We start from the raw sequence: 17,809 nt of genomic DNA, 5'->3' as shown, positions 1-17,809 counted from the left end.
TTTCATGAGGCTCCTTTGAGAAAACAAGCTGCTACAGCGAGCAAACCACATGTCTCCGTCATGAGGGACAGGATCCTGAACTCTCAGCATTTGCTGAGAAGGTCCAGCTTGAGTTTGACACCACTGCTCTATGTTATTCATTGACATAAATGTTCAGCCTTCATGTATTTCTTGGCGCAAAGAGAGATTTATACAACAATTTTATTGGCCAACAAAGTCTGGTAACAGTTTTATACTGGTAGCCCTTGATTTACAAGAGCTCATTTAGTGACTGTTCAAAGTTACAAGGACACTGAAAAAAGTGATTTATGACCATTTTTTACATTTACGACCATTGCGGCATCCCCATGGTCATGTGATCAAAGTTCAGACACTTGGCAACTGACTTATATTTATGACAGTTACAGTGTCCTGGGGTCATGTGACCACCTTTTGTCATCTTCTGACAAGCAAACTCAATGGGGAAACCAGATTCACTTAACAAGCACAAACTAGTAACGAATTACTAATTTAAAATCTACCGTGATTCGCTTAAAAAGTATGACAAGAAAAGTCATTAAATGGGGCAAAATTCACTCAACAAATGTCTCAGTCAGCAACAGAAATGTTGGGGTCAATTATGGTCATAAGTCTATGGGAACTCTATGGAATCTATGGGAGTTCTATGGAAATGTCTCACAGTGATATGGGAAAAGTAAATATTGATTATATAAATACTATATGAGGAGAGTTTTTTTCAGGTGAATTAACTGTGAGGCCTATATGCATATCAAGTTTTGTCAGACTTATTCCTGGTCACTTATTTGTTCCTCTGCACTGCATTTATAATTTCCAATTAAACATAGGAGGCAGCATCTTTAGTAACTGGGTAGGGATATCAATAAAGGGGGATCACATGGACAAATCAATATCTGATTCACTAATGTGTTACAAGGGAATGGAAGGATAAAAGCAGAATTTGACTGGCACAGCACGTTCTTCTCACATAGTATGGGCATCTTCAGCAAAGGAAGATTTTGTTTCCTCTTTAGAACTACATTGTGTAATTGTCAGTAAATAAAAAAAATCACTGTCTGACATGCAATTTCTTTCTCTTTTTAGTTGTTTTAAAGACTGGGAATTGGCTTTCTGCCCTCTCATCAGCTCAACTGAATTGCACTTAAGCATCTTTCAAATACAATTTATTTTAACAGCTACATATTTATTTTCCCTTTGAAATCCATCTTATCTGGACTATTTAAATTTGGCTAGATCATGACCCCAACCTTGGTAACTAATTCTGAGGTTGTCATTGGTGCAATATCAAAATAACTTTTAAAGGACAGCATAACGACTGTACATATTTGCAACAAAGCTCAACAACCTTATTTTGCTCAGATAAACATTCAGAGTTAAAAGAGAAACAGGTGAATACATTTTAAGTTAATTTTACAAAAACAAAGATATTTTAGGAGCTAGAAAAAATACGAAAGGTTATATTTTTCTACCAGTTTTTTTCTCTATTACCACAAGCTTTGGCAGGAAAGATTTTTTTAAAAAAATAGCACCAATGAGCTTCAACAGTAATACATCCATCTTAGTATGTATGAGATGTAATGAAAATATAAATTTTGGCCAGAAATGTTGTGTAGGTTCCTTGACGCCAAAGCTTCATTTCAACATCTAGCAAGAAGTCTTTGGGTTCTCTCACTTGCCTCTGAAGATAGACTATACCGGTATAGGAATTAAGCTTTCTAGTATTGAAGTAGTTTTCTTCATTTCCTTTGTTGATTGCAAGGATTATGTTGTCTCCAGCATAAGCAGGCGAGGGACCAATTCGGAAAATATGAGCTGGAACAACAATGTTTGTTTGGAAATTAAGCTGATAATAAGTAATGCGGAGCGGAGTGCTTTGGCAATCCAAATAGTTGAAGCAGTTGATACGTTCACATCTCCTGAGAGAAGAGAAATAGGAAATATTTAGCACTTTAGTAACTGGGATTTTGAAGGCGAGCTCTTGGACAGCATGCAGTGTTCCAGAAACCCTGTCTCTGGTGTTAAGCAATATATGGCCAGGTTAATATTACTGACTGTACAATTAGCAGCTGCTTGCTCTTCTTATATAACTCTCACTGTGTCAATGCAACTATCATGGTAACGAGCCAAGTATCAACAAGTCATGAACCTGAAAACCTCTCCTGGAAACTGCAATGAACTTAAAGGAATGCTTAGAAAATTACTCTGCACAGGTTGGTCTGGAAATGAACAGTGAGATTCATCCAATCACAATATTCTGATCAGGCCACATGAAATCTCTGAGACTCATGCTTACAAAGTTAGCATCATTTCCACCTTATGAAAGTTAATGTGATTGTTCCTTCATGGAATTCTGTTGTGCATGTAAAGTAAGCATGTAAGTATGAGTATCAAAATGGCATTTTATTAATTGCACAGCAATCTGATTTATGCAAACTTTCATTATGGAACTTTATGGAATTATTACCTGCAGAGGTGGGTTGCTGCCAGTTCAGCCCTGATTGGCTGAGCCTGTAGTAGTGGCAGCAGGAGGCTCTGCCCACCCGCCCAGACGCTTCTGCGCATGCACAGAAGCATTGCACGTGTGCGGGAACACGTGGAGGAGTGCACCCGAACTGGTAATAAAAAAAATTAGCAACCCCCTCTGATTACATGGCTGAACACACTGTATCAAATGAAAGTGTCATAATAAGATACCAGTTTGTGCTATATACATATTTATGAAACTATAGAAGAACATTTTCTGTGCCAGCTGTGATCTTTCCTGGATCAGCTATTTTGCATTACTGGATTATCACAATGCATTCTATATAACACTCCTTAGAAAACAAACCCTAAATTTCAGCTGATGAAACCTGAAACATCCTGGGTACTTATGGTTCATAACTATTGTGAGAGCTGCACTGATTAAGAGTTAGCCTTAGATACAATTTGACTTGCTGGTTGTCACCTTTATATGTTCAGGGCTTAGATATTGTCATGACCACTTTCCCTAAGTTGAAACTGCTTGTTAGTATCAACTGGAAGAGAGGATTTGCTGAAGATCTTATCACTGAGAAATTGTCATATTTAGCACATTCTGGCTTGAGCCTTCTCAATGATGGGAATACCTTAGACCAGTGATGGTCCTCTTTTAAAAATTGTAGATCTCTATCAGATGAACTATGTCTGAAAATCCCAACCACGGTGCAATTGTGAAATGCCTTCCTTGGACATAATTCTGGACGATGGATTTCTGTGTCTTTTTCTACACTCTGAATATGTGGTTTCCTCCCCAAAATAATTTTCTTCAGTAAAAAGCCAGTCCCTCCTTCTCTCTCCTTTTCACTTTGGACCATTCTCTCTCCTTGCTATCTCCTGTGCCCATCACTGGTGCCCGATACTGTTAAGAAAACTATTTTTTCCCCTTCTACCCCTAAATCTTGCCTTCTCCAGACATGTTGTTTGATTCCTTAAGGTCATCGTATATCAAAGCTATTCTCCCATTAGTTATTTGGTAACTTTCTGATTTAAAAAAATGTATTACCCAGTGTCTCCCTAATGTCACTTTCCAGCTTCTCATTTTCTGTAAGACAATGTTCTCTCTCATTAACTGAGGAGTAATTTAAGATCCATAGATCATTTATTGTGAATACCATGCCATTTGTTTCAAAAACTTTTATTTAATGGGAATGTGCCTTGGATCCTTATTCATTCTTAGTCATCTGGGGATAAAATTATTTTCACATTTTGCCCCTTAGAGCACCTGCATGGCTTTTAATGTCATAGCTCTTACAACTCTTTTTTTTAAAAATCAGCATGAAATTCAACTATCAAAAAATGGATAAGACTATATTTTCCCATGGCCATAAGAGGCGGTGGCCTGTTCATCAGAATAACTAAACGTATCTAGTTGAATTTTACCTAAGCATTATATGATATACAAATGTAGTGCCCTGATTGAAAACAGGCTTCTAGAAAATTTTCATGGTAGTATATATCACATTTTTGTTGCTGCAATTGCTGGAATTTAGTTTGGAAAGGCAAGAATATAGATAAGTGTGGGGAGTACATTCTGACGAGAAAATGGAATAAGTGTAAATGAGGATGGTGTGTACATGTATACACGTAAGTAAAATGTATGTTTGGTTTTGAGAAAGTCTACCATGAGTTCCTTTTCAGTGAAACTAGAGCTTCCCATTTCAGATTATAGTCACATTTACTTTGAACTGTAGAATCAATGGCACATGGTTCCCCAATTGCTTGCCTGAAGCTATTTGTAGCAGGCTTGTCTTTAAAAATTAAATAACCTATTGGTGTTAATGGATTAGAGTTTTGAAAAAAAAATCACAACAAATAAAAGTGCAACAAACACCCTATGTTCAGCCGAGTAATTATTAAGGACTCTGAGTATTGATGTAATTAGCTGCCATGTAGAGGAATTGAAAGGGCAATTATTAGACTTACATGTCAGACACTTTTCTGTAGTTCGGGGGACACTCAATTAAAAGGCATCGGAAGTTCCCTTGAATATTATAGCAAGATTCTGCTGATGAACAGTTGTGGGTTCCCATTGCACATTCATCAATATCTGAGGATGAAGCATACAGAAAAAAATGGCAATTTAGTAGCATCCTTCTTCCAAAAGTGAACAAATCATACTAATTCCACTGGGTTACCTGTAGGAAAATCAATCACAATGACTCATTTCTATTTGTAAAAAGAAAGAATGCATGTATTCACCTCACCATGCTAAAGGTTTCAGTTCAATGAGTTAAACAGATTGTAAGTGATGGACTCATTTTATAAACTGCTTAAGAGAAGAATATAGGCACCTTTTCTGAGTTAACCTTAATATCAGTATTTGGTAATACTTAACAGTTAAGAAATAAAATAAATAAATCCAACCACCCCAAGCCAGTACTTTTTCCACACACAAAGGTTGTACTCCTATCACCTGCAGGATAATCGTGAATCATACACGTAGGTAAATTTCCCTATCCAAAGTCAGAGAAATAGCTGGGGTGGGAAATTTGAGATTTCTTCTCTCTATTGGTGAAGATATCTTGGAAAGTCTAAGGAGATATATGGGTTAGATTGGGCACTTCTATTTCAACTGAACTAAAAGCCATCCCCTCTAATAACTTTAAGTTGTTTTTCACTGAATACACTGAATTTCAATGAATAAAGTGAAATAATTAAAGAAACAGATAAGGAAAAAAAGGCACTTTCACATCTGATCCAATCCTTCCTAAGCACTTTGTAGTCATCTATGATGTGGTCTTCACTACAGGCAACCCCATCTGGCTGAGACAAAACGAGACAAATCAACACCCCCTCCAGTTAACTAGCTGAATATTTTTTTAAAAAAAATAGTTTCCAGGTCTCTAAATTTCTACAGCTCCTGGAGCAGTAAATGTCGCCTCGTCCCAAAGATGCTTTTCCAGGAGGCAACTGGACTTTCTGGGTTTTTTTTGAAGATGTTTCACTTCTTTGGCTCTGGATGGATGGTGAGAAATGAAATGGACTTCTCCAGTCAGAGCTGAAGAAGCTTCTCGGATGAGAAGTGAAACATCTTCAAAGAAAAACAGCGAGTCCAGTTGCCTTTTGAAAAAGTACCTTTGCGACAACCATGACCTGGATGACTGAGAATCTCCAGAGACATAAATGCCCCCTCATTTTACACACAGAGAAAATGAATTGCCTCATCCTATCCATACAACACATTTCATAACATCTAGTATGCATTTGCTTGACTAACTCCATAACCTCTGAGTAGGGGAAAGTTTTGGTAGGTATCAAGAGCATACTTTTAAATTTTATTTATATAAATTCCCATTGAAAACCTAGCATCATTCTTTTGCAACCAGGATCTCTTCTCCAAAGATACATTCATAGATATAAGTTGTTATATAGGACCTCTATGGTATACCTTTGGGTGGAGAAGAAGGGCTTTCCTGAGTCCAGATCGTGCAAGTGGGGTAAAGTAAATAGTTTAGTATATGATGCTTACCTAAGCTGAAAATATTAAACTGAACAGGTTTTTTAAAGCAGGAATTATGAAACCATTGCAAAGTTTACTAGAGAGAATAAACCTGGATAAACTAATAAATTCAATTGTGACATCTTCTGGAGATCTCTGAGTGCAGATGGGGTGAGGCAAGGTAAGGCAAAAAGGAGAACTCTTCCAATTCTTGCAAAACACAAGCATCACAAATCATAAGCTGCAAATTGCAGTTTGAACTACAGCCAGAAGAGTTAGCTCAACTCTCAAAAGGGGAGGAAAATGTGTCCCTGCAGAAGTAGTATCAAAAGCTCTCTGTGGAAGCGCCCAGAGGCAGGCAGACACCAATCAGCTTCCATTTCTGCCTGCAATCTGCAGGACTTTTTAATTACATGGCTGAATAAGATTGCTTTTAAGGATGGGCCTAAATATATTTTGATTTCCCCATTTCTGGACCTCCAATTGCTGTGGAGGCATGTTGATAAAAAGACTGCAGAATCCTTGTTGCATATATACTTCTCTATATGGTTGGGAGAAGGGGTGGGTTCTAGCTGCTGCTACTGCTGGTCTGCTCAGGAACCCGTTGTGCCCATGTACATTATGCCTGCTATGCGCGCATGCGCAGTACCAAAAAATAAGATGGAGCAGCCTATGGTGCTGCCAAGGGAACTTGTTCGGAAGTGTGGCAGGCCAAGTTACTATTTACTTGGCCGAACCGGTAGGAACCCATGTCTGGTTGGGAGGCTTACAGATTTTTTTTAAGACCAGCATTTCATCAATTCCAGTTGTGTCATTGTGTTTGAGGGATGCAATAATTTATTTCTACCTAGGGTACTTAAGATAAGAATGAAAATCCTACAAGAAAAATCTTTGAAGAGCAAGATAACACAATAGCCATTTGTTGATCTGTGATGGCTACAAAAGACAGGGAAGGAAATCCTGGCTTAACTCTTTAGCTATTCAAAAAAAAAGTCTCAAATGTCTAGACAGCATTCAGAGGTTTGCCACTAAAATAAATGCTAAACAATCCATGAACAAAGTATTGCAGTGAAATCTGCCTGTATTTACAGAGAAGACAATCTCCTAAATCAACATCACTCTTGCATGGAGTGTGGCTTGTTTAAAGGCATAGGAAAAGAAATTAAATGGGGAATAAAAAATGAATTAAAAGAATTGAAGTCCTTCTCATTGATTCATAAAATTAGGTGAAAAGGTAAATTGTTCCCACGTGGAATTTGATGTTGCAAAAAGATTTACTACTCTCTGAAGCTTTATCACATGGTTTTGAAAACAACAATCCATAACATAATATGATAGTGTTGTACTATGGTAGTTTTAATTCACCAAACCATAAAATGGCCCTGAAAGAAGTGGGAAGGAAGGAAAGGAAGAAAAACAAAGATTTCTTCTGGGTGGAAATAATACTTTTTGTTATATATATTAGGGGTGTAAGATATATTTTCCCAATCCTGTCCCAGGTTCAAGACTTCCAAGGGCCACAAATGGTGTTTAAACAGTGTTTAAATGTCACAAATAATATATGCCAAAATTCCCTAATACATAAATTAATGTACTCATTGTCTCCCTAAAACCTCAAGAAATATTGGATTTACAATCATTAGGGATTCAGATTCTATAATCATATGTTATCCTATATCTTATCTCCTATATAAGAGCCAAGGTTGTGCAGTGGTTAGAGTGCAGTATTGCAGGCTACTTCAGCTGCTGCTAGTTGCAGTTCAGCAGTTCAAATCTCACCCGGCTCAAAGTTGATTCAGCCTTCCATCCTTCCTAGGTGGGTAAAATGAGGACCCAGATTGTTGGGGAAAATATGCTGACTCTGTAAACCACTTAGAGAGGGCTGGAAAGCACTGGAAAGCGGTATATAAGTCTAAGTGATAGTGCTAAGTGCTATTCAGCTTTGAAAAGCAGGGGAAAAACTTGCAAAAATTATAATTATTAAAGGGGGGGGCAAAAGTAGCATCCAAGATTTAGCAACTAGGACAACTTCCTCTTGCACCAAAATCAAGACTGACATATGAATTCTCTGAGTCAAGCACTGAAAAGTTTTCATTGGTATTGGATCCCATTAAATAATCCAAACAAAAAAGCTGTTTCGCAATTTTCAAATCATTTCCTTATTAGTGATCCATATCTTCAAGAATCATACACATTTTTGTGTGCTAAAATAGCAACAATAGAAATATATCTCTTTAAGGCTGCTTGGGTAATTCTATAAAGGAGCTATGTTGAGCATATTAAAGGATGACTTCTAGTATGAATCATATCACTTGACCATCCATGCTACCTTCCCAACATGGTACTCTTCGGGATGCTTGGAATTCCCAGTCTGACCATCACTGCAATGGCTGGCGCATGTGAGAATATAATTTCACAAAATACCCAGGCAACGCCGGGTTATCAACTAGTACTATATAAAAACTGATCTGTGTTGGGAATTGATGCTAGCTGACTCCCACCTATATTGATATCAAATTAAAGTAATAATGAACCTATGAAACTTTATTTCAACATTTGGCTAATATGGTTTTGATTTGACCAATTACAGTTCTTCTAGAATCTAGTAGGACAACAAAAAACAATGATGAAAATGCTGACTCAGTTCTTCTTCACCCTAAGTCTTTTTGGCTGCCACAACCTCCTATCCTACTAGGGAGAATCACATTCACCCACTAATAAGCCAAAGCTTCTCTACCTAGATAGTTATTTTCAAGGACTGTCACTGAGTGACTGTGTTTGATTTTATTGCAATTTTAATAATAATAATAATATATTGTGAAACAATTACCCAGATAATAGTATTTTTCTACAGACAAATCTACATAAGTTTAATTTTTTTAAGTTATCATTTTCTCAATCTTTTGATTACATTGCTGAAAAAATTTAGATGTACATTTTAAAATGTCTTCATTAGCTTCTACATGTATTTTTGTGCACAATTTCTAATACATGCACTTTTGTGATGCTGTAGATTCCCTAAAATTGTATTTCAATATTTTTCATCTCATATATACATACATACATACAGATATACATACATACATACATACATACATACATACATACATACACACAAACACAAACACAAACACAAACACAAACACAAATATACATACAAATACAAATACAAATATAAATAAGTGATTTTCCCCAATACTTTTTTTGGATATGCCAGGTTCATTTACACACACTTTCCTACTTCATGTTTAACTTCCTATCCCTTATTGCATTTTTTTTAAAATGAAGATTTTATTCACATACAGTGATGGCAAATGAAAATTAGGTCAATTCATCGTGACCTAATGGCAAGAAACAATTTTCTCTCTGTCCTTTCTCCAATCTCATTCTTACCTCGACAAGTCCTTCCGTTGGCGGCCATTGTATATCCTTGATCGGGGCAAGCACACTGATAACTCCCAGGCACATTGAGACAGCGGAAAGTACACAGGATGCCTGCACTTTGGGCACATTCATCAATATCTGGAATTGGTACATTAGCAAACATGTGAGGGCAATGGTTTTATTGTCCCAGAGAAATGTACAGTAGTGGTGCAGTGGAACAAATCAGATGTACCTTTACAGGAATGGCTGTCATCTGCTAATTGGTAGCCTTGCCTGCAGTAACACTGATAGGAACCATAAATATTAGCACATTCTTGACTGCATGGATTATTGTCACATTCATTGACATCTGTATTGAAAAATGAGTATCAGAAACATTAAAATCAGTTGGTGCCACATGTCTGTCATTGAAGGCAAAGTAGAAAAATCCCTTAACTAAATGGATTGCCTTTTTAAAACAAAACAAAACATGGAGCATCTTTAAGTCTAAGACAGAGTATGGAAGACAATGGTTTATACATGTAGGAAATATATTTGATTAAAATACTATAATACTAAATTGAGATAATATTAATAAGCATTTGAAAGTCACAGATGATTGTAACTGTAACTTAGATGTGGGCTGTATCATTTCTAGTATCTCGAGGTCTATAGAAAGTTGTATCACACAATCAAGAAAGAGATGGAGCCAGGACGTTTTCAGGAAGTTTAAGTTTCATTGAAAGTCTTAAACTTTTCATATAAACATATGCAAATTACAATTCTCACTTAATGGCTGCCAAGTCTAGGGTCCATTCAAAGCTACTTGCACTTTGCCTACAAGCAAATGGGTCAGCAGGTGATGCTGTCGATATGGCTTTGCAATATAGGAGGAAGAAGCTCTAGGACCAAAAGGGATGCTAACAGTCTACATAAAGATCTGGGCTTCTCTTTCTCCACATTTGACTTAACAGTTGTAACCCAACTCATTTTTATTGTGCTATTATCATTGTAATGTTGTTCAAAACAGTAGGCCTGTAATGCAAGTTGAATTAGACTATAGTTATTCATGTTCAGTGAAATACAAATACAGGAAAAAAGGACCCAATGGCAGTTATGTCAGGGTTTCATTTTATATTATACTATATACAAAGTACATGGGAAAATTGGAATGCTAATTGTGACAAGTAAAGAATAGAATAATAGAAAAGAAAGCAGAAGAATTTCAAAACCTGCATTTAGAAATGTGTTGTTTTCTGTCAGACATTTCTCACTGTGCAATCTAGCCCCACTGATTTTTTTTCTTTGAGATAGCTTCATCTACAAATACCTTCACAATGTTTCCCATCATAAGCCAAGCGAAATCCAGAAGAACATGAGCAGTGATAGGATCCAGGAGTGTTTTCACACGAATGCTGGCAGAGTCGGCCTGGATAATTCCAGCATTCATTGATGTCTGTTGCAAAACAAAAACAAAATTGATAGCCATAAAATACACCTGGGAAAGCAGAAAGGGAGCAAAGAGGTTAAGAGGAAGACTTGTGTAATCGTTTCCACCTTGAATGTTGACATTTCCTTACTTTATTTGCTTATCAGTATAGTGAAATAACGAAGTATAGAAAAATGCAGCTGCCACCTTATCAAATAAACCAGCACTTCATTTTTGCAAAATTGTCTAAAATTATATCCTATGTTTTTGACTTATTAAATCACGTATAGCACATAGAATGGTTTTGAAAACCTCCAGAATATGAAGTTATACCAATGGATGTGTCCCACTAGGTAGGGCCAGACGAAGAAATGAATTGCACAGGAAGGTTAAAATTACTTTCATGCAAGTCTGATGACTCCTCTTCCTACTTGGGAAAACAGACTAACAGAGTTGGAAGGGACCTTGGAGGTCTTCTAGTCCAACCCCCTGCTTAGGCAGAAAACCCTATACTGCTTCAGACAAATGGTGATCTAATATCTTCTTAAAAACTTCCAGTGCTGGAGCATTCACAACTTCTGGAGGCAAGTTGTTCCGCTGATTAATTGTTCTAACTGTCAAGAAATTTATCCTTAGTTCTAAATTGCTTCTCTCCTTGATTAGTTTCCACCCATGCATCAGTGAATTAGCAAAGCATCTATCTGAGTTGCTTTTCAATAATATCTGACTGTTGTGGACTTATTTTATTTATTTATTTATTTATTTATTTTATTTTGGTTTGTCAAGCATGTATGAGCAAACAAGTATAAGTATAAATATAACATTTAAACATATAAGTATAGGCAGGTATACATATATACATAAGAAATGTATACAAATAAATGGAACAGTAGGACGGTAGGCACGCTGGTGAGCTTATGCACGCTCCCTTACAGACCCCGTAGGAATAGGGTGAGGTCCACTGTAGACAGTCTAAGGTTAAAGTTTTGGGGGTTTGAGGATGTAACAACAAAGTCGGGTAGTACATTCCAGGCATTGACCACTTTGTTGCTGAAGTCATATTTTCTGTAATTGAGAAAAACTTAACTTTAAAACTTAAAGTAAGTTTTATGCCTTGTTACTTTAGCAATGGAGCTTGCATATCTCTGTCAGTGTCATCTTCTTTTTTCTCTATAATTAGAGATTTTAAACTGAGAGTTCATGAATTTTAATTTTGTGGTAAGCAAGGTAATTCATTAGCTAAAGTTAGGGACACAACCTCCTTTTTCAACTATCATTCTCTTACAATTTCTATCTCATCAAAGCCCTGTCCCATGGCCCAGCAATGTCGATCTACTTTTACTACTACTAGAAGATATTCTTTGGCTCAGCATCCTGAAGCTATGTAAGCTCCGACCCCTGTCTGTGTTTTTTTTTATTTCAGACTCTTAAGTTTCATAACCTTTAAATCTGTTTGTTCCAAATCAGCATTCTTAAGAGTCCATTCATGTACATTTTCCCAATCATTATAACTGTAAATAAATCAGTTCTCTTGGATATTCTGCTTCAGCTGAAATCATTTAGAATCCAAAGCACATTCAACCTGGAGTAGAAACAGACCAGGAGGGGATATCATCATTATAGTAGTCTAGAGGTTTACAAGCAATTCTGTAAAGGGGGAGTGTTCTGCCCTCCTTTTTCTCCCTTCTTCTAATTTTCTGAAATTGGAATCTCAAAGGAGCACAAACTGGCTGATGGTTTCTGAGATTGCCAGTTTAATTCACTTATTTATAACATCCAGAAGTTCTTGTAGCAAGGTATAATCTATAACATGCGTTGTGTATAGAAATTTGCAAAGGTCAAAATCTTCAAGCATATCTCCATGGTCATCGCTTTCAAACTCATTTTGACTTCAATGCTACCTTGGGGAAGAAAGCTGGGGAAGGGAAGAAATGTTCATGCCATTCTTTCTAATTCTAGGCAATCTTCCAAGCTAAGCTTACACAATTATGCTGTGCACTTGTGCATGAATGTGCACAAAGTTTTACAACAATTTGCCATTCATTTTTGTCTAATTAAATTAAGTGACTTGACATGTGTCATCAGGAGGCTACAGTACCTACTTGCACTGACTGGATTATAGCATCCACTCAGAAATTGAATACCTGGTAGATCGTTACCTAGCATCCAAATCACTCAGGACCTATTTTCTTTGCAAGTGTGAAGATACTTAATAAAACAGAGAGCTGGAGACTTTTAGCTCATCAATATGTACTGGCTTAGGTTAATTTCAATCTATTGCTATACTTGAAATAAAACTGGAGCATGCAATTATCAAACAGACAAATTAGTCTATGTGAATGAAGAGTACTTCAGAAGCAATCATCCTATCTTATTTTGAGCTTAAGTACAGGAATTAATACTTATGCTGAAATCAATAGTATATAAAATATGTCCAAAGGTCCATATTTTTCAACAATCAGCAGTATCAATTCCCCTGTGTCATACTTACCAATGCAAGTTCTGCTGAATGAATCATACTGATATCCCATCTTGCAATCACAGCGGTAGGCTCCAGGTAGATTGTGACAAATCTGTCCTTCTCCACAGCGGTGTGTGGCAGACTGGCATTCATCAACATCTATAGAAGCAAAAAAGTAGCAATTACTCTAACCACCATGAGCCAGTTGATGGCCACTCTCCTTTTGTATCACAATTTTCAGCAAATGTGTGGAATGAAGGTGCTTGCAGCCTGAGCATGCAGCAGGAGCAGACGGGTGTTAATTTTTCCCCAGAAACTGCAGGTGCTGTTATTAGTGATTACAATTCCCTTTGCCAAAGCTGGCCTCCTGCAGCTCTGTGATACTTACAGACAAATCCTATAATTTAAAATAAAAGAGAAATTCAACTTGCAAAGCCTTGGTGAGCATTCTCTTTTGGATCCAAACGAACATTAGCTTCCTTTTAATTTTTCTTATATTGAATATAGAAACAGCTACATTCTTAATTCCCCTATGATGTTTGGAATGTCCTGAATTATTATGTCCTGAGCACAGGCAAGAAGCAATGGATTGAAAGTAATCAAGGAGAGAACCAATCTAGAACTAAGAAAAATCTTCTGACAATTGGAACAATTAATCAGTGGATATTGTGGGTCCTCCAATACTGGAAGTTTTAAGTTTTGAAGAGACTGAACAACATTTGTCTGAAATGATATAGGGTTTCCTGCTTGAGCTAAAACGCCTACAATGCCCCTTCCAAATCTGTTATTTATTATTCTGTTCTGTTATTAAACCGGCATTTTCAGATAGTAGGAAATGAATTCAATTATATAAAATAATAAAGGCAGAATTAGATTTCATTACAAATTGAAATCTTTCTTTGATCTCTTTCCATACCAATCAAGCAATTGGTCACCTACTCTGAGGACTGATAATACTTTCATTTATTCATGTGTGCCAACAAATGCTTTACATTTTTAAAATTAATTTATTGTTTGTTTGATTGATTGATTTACATCTGGCCTTTCATTCAAGAGCAAAAAGTAAGGTATATAACACTTCCTTCTCCTGTTTTTACTGCAACAGCAACTATGGATGGAGTTTACTTGAATTCATATGATCTCCATTCCAGTCTAATATCTTAACTACTATATAATATTGGCTATCAGTACAGGCATCATGCTAGGCAGTAGCATATAATATATCATGAGCATGGATAACAATTTTTACAACCTTTGGGAACCTTGGATTTACTTGTAGACAACTTTATTTGGAGATAAATAAATTATAGCCAGAATTTCAAATACCATTTCTATGGCCAACACAATAAATAAATGGCATATAATATACTCTACAGTACTACATGTACAAAACCTGAGTTTGGCTAGAAAGATTCTGTCTTAATCTTTTTTTTAACTTGTTTTCAAGGAGCCTAGCAAATATCTTCAATCAAAAAGTGATTTTTTTAAAAATTAAAGCATCATCTCTTTGCATCTCTGTTCACTTTACAGCAAGCATTAAAATGTTGATTTTAATAATGATTTAAATCTGCCAATTAGCAACATAAGTTGCCTTTAATTCATTTGTTCAAGTCTTTGATTAGTTTTCTTTGAAACTGTGCATTCCAATCACTTCTGCTTTTAATTACTTTCAGTACATATTCTGTCAAAAGAGCATCCCATTTCATGACAATGTTTTCCAGCTAAATGTTGGAAGAAACTGCTGCTAACCACTCTATTGCACTAAAAAGAATAATTTGTTGAGAATTCTGTAAGCAAAAAGAAGCTACCACAATTCCATTCTTCTGCATAACCTGCTCCAATGGTCTATTTCTAGAAACCATTTATCCAATCTAAAATTTAATTATTGTATTCTTTCAGAAAATTAGAACCACAATGAGTTTTATTTGGTTGCTTATGCTTTCACTCTATTAACACAGATACACACACACACACACACACACACACACACACACACAAATGTTAGAGTGCTTAAAGACTAAGCATAGGAGTATACTTACAAGGAAAGTGGCACAATGTTTTCATTACTAATATTAGAATGAACTGTGAAGTTTCTAAATACAACAAAGCTCTAATTTCTATAAGTTCAAAAGTTTCTAAGGAAATCTTACTAGTGCTAACCAAATAGGAAGTTGATAGGGTAAATGAGCAAGATGAAGAATTTCACAACCAACATCAGCATTCCACTACTTTAGTATAGCAGATATATTTTTCAAAGCACTGTTCTATTCCTAGATTGGTTAATGATAGTTGGCCAAGCTGTTCTTAATTTCCCTCTAAGTAAAAATAACACATTGTTATTACTCAACTGAACTGCTGTTTAAAACCTGACATCAACCATGAAGAAAGCTATATGATTTATTATATACAAATTATGTCGTATACTTTTTCTACTTGCATTACATCACCATTACTCCTGCCTAATCAATATCCATTGATGGATTGAACAGAATACCATAGCTTTTATTTATTCATTCAACTTACTGAGATTATATTTGAATTTGAAGCCCTAGCAGCTTCCAGCCCTGAAGCAGCCACAGTTTTGCCAAGTTTCAATTCAGTCCTGAATTTTGGAGGCATTCGGTAAGCTAGTTCATTTGAGCAAAAATTGTTCCCTATGATATGATACACCATTTCACCCAATTCAGGGTTACAAACAATCAAATAGGCACAAGAATTTTAGAGTCAGATGAATCTTACTAATCTTGTTCTAAAATTGAGACTTTTGTAGATTGAGACAGTATAAAGAAGCACCTTCTTTTCTCTAGCCTAAATAGAACATGATCTAGCTATTATATAAACCTGCTTTTCATAGATAAAAGAAGTAATATCGACTTTTTCTAAGTCATGGGTCCTCAAACTACGGCCCACTGAAGCCATTAATCCAGCCCACGCAGGACCACAAGGTTGCCCTACCCACATCACCCTGCCCACCCTTTGGCCAAGTACAGGACTTACCTTCGCAAATCCTAGAACTGAAAGGTAAGGCCAACAATTTTGGCCTACAAAGATGTTTTGGAGGCTGGGGAGGTGAAAAATAGGGTGCACAGACACCCCAGGAGGCCAAAACTGGGCTAAAATGGGCCATTTTTGGCCAAAACATGAGCAGTTTTTGCCTGGTTTTGGCGCACAGACACCCCAGGAGACAAAAAATGGGCAAAAAAGATATAGTAAAAAGAAAAGGCAACCAAAAGAGCTATATGCAAACAAAAACAAATAAACACCCCAGGAACAAAACAAATTAAAGTTTAATTTGTGTGCATTGTTCAAAGGAGTGTTAAATTGCCCATGCCCACCCAGTCACATGACTAGGCATGTCCACCCAGCTGGTCTGCCCCCCCAACAGTCTGAGGGACCGTGAATTGGCCCCCTGTTTAAAAGTTTGAGGAGCCTTGTTCTAAGTCATGCATAATTTTATTTCTATTATTTTAGACAGTTTATCCAGTTTTTTGTCTTGATTATTTTCCTTTCTTGGAGTTGCTCATTTAAAGTGGGGTGGAGGGAGGGAATAAATATGTTAGAGACTGTATCATCCAATGGGCAAAGAACTTTGATTAAAGTATAATGATTGGCCAATGAGAAAAGATGTACTCTAATGGATTGAAATTCACATGGAATTATAATTTGAAAGAAAACTTCTATAAGATGTTATCATTGGTATTTAAAACCGGAGAAATTGTCAAAAATGCATAAGAAGTTTCAAATATGTGTTAGAAATGAACTGCAAAGAAGGTAGTTTGTAATAATCTCTGATGGACTTGAAATGTAGCCAATAACTACTGAGATCAGATTTCTACTTTATTTCAGCAGATTCTTAAGACAAATGTAAACTTTTCCTTTTAGGTTTGATAGATAAAGAATTTGAAAAAAAAAATCTGGAACATTATTACTATATAAGTTGACAATGGTGAGAATTTATATGCACCAAGATGGAAAGATACACTAATTCTCACAATGGAAGAATGGATGGTAGAGATGATGGAGTTTATAGAAATGGCTTAAAATGTGAATGTAAAACAAAAGGTTAGGATTGAATTATTTTCTGTTGCAGCAAACAAAGACAGAGGTCATTTTTTCTTCTGTCTTTGCATCCTTCTCTTTCCTTTTTAAACTTTTTGCTTCTTCTATACTTTTATCTAATAATGAAATGTTTAAAAATATGCACAAAAAAGGGAGGGGAGAAAAAAGTGATGACCAGAACAATACAGACTGTTCCAAATGTGAATATGGATCTGAGTTGAAGAAAAGAGTTTCAATATTGTAGTTGATATTACTCCATTGGATGAATATGATGAAAAAACAAACCCTAAATTGGAAATTATTTGCACATTATTAATAGTTTTAGTTAAGTGTGTGGTGTGTCCATATTTGAAAGATTGTGTAAAGTTCTGTCCACAGACAGTATCTCCAGAAGGATATTGAAGCACTAGAGCAGGGCTGTCAAAGTTATGTCATCACAGTGTCACATGATGTATCGGGAATTTTCCCCCTTTGCTGAACTGGGTGGGGGCATGGCCAGCACTTGATGTATCTGGCCTGC

The 17,809-nt window shown here is 36.2% G+C and overlaps 1 protein-coding gene across 1 annotated transcript in view; it reads right to left on the bottom strand.

Moving 5' to 3' along the window:
• Nucleotides 1-416: 416 nt before the first annotated feature.
• The window catches only part of FBLN2 (fibulin 2), a 136,366-nt gene continuing 118,973 nt past the window's right edge, over nt 417-17,809 (bottom strand). The window contains 6 exon segments of the mRNA XM_032239092.1: nt 417-1,934; nt 4,462-4,585; nt 9,371-9,499; nt 9,594-9,710; nt 10,671-10,796; nt 13,261-13,389. Of these exon segments, the coding sequence (XP_032094983.1) occupies nt 1,577-1,934; nt 4,462-4,585; nt 9,371-9,499; nt 9,594-9,710; nt 10,671-10,796; nt 13,261-13,389 (983 nt within the window). The 3' untranslated portion in view covers nt 417-1,576.

This window comes from Thamnophis elegans, chromosome 2 (assembly GCF_009769535.1).
Source record: "Thamnophis elegans isolate rThaEle1 chromosome 2, rThaEle1.pri, whole genome shotgun sequence".
Taxonomy (NCBI): Eukaryota; Metazoa; Chordata; class Lepidosauria; order Squamata; family Colubridae; genus Thamnophis; species Thamnophis elegans.
The sequence above is the reverse complement of the archived record's forward strand: the minus strand, read 5'-3'. Positions and strand labels throughout refer to the sequence as shown.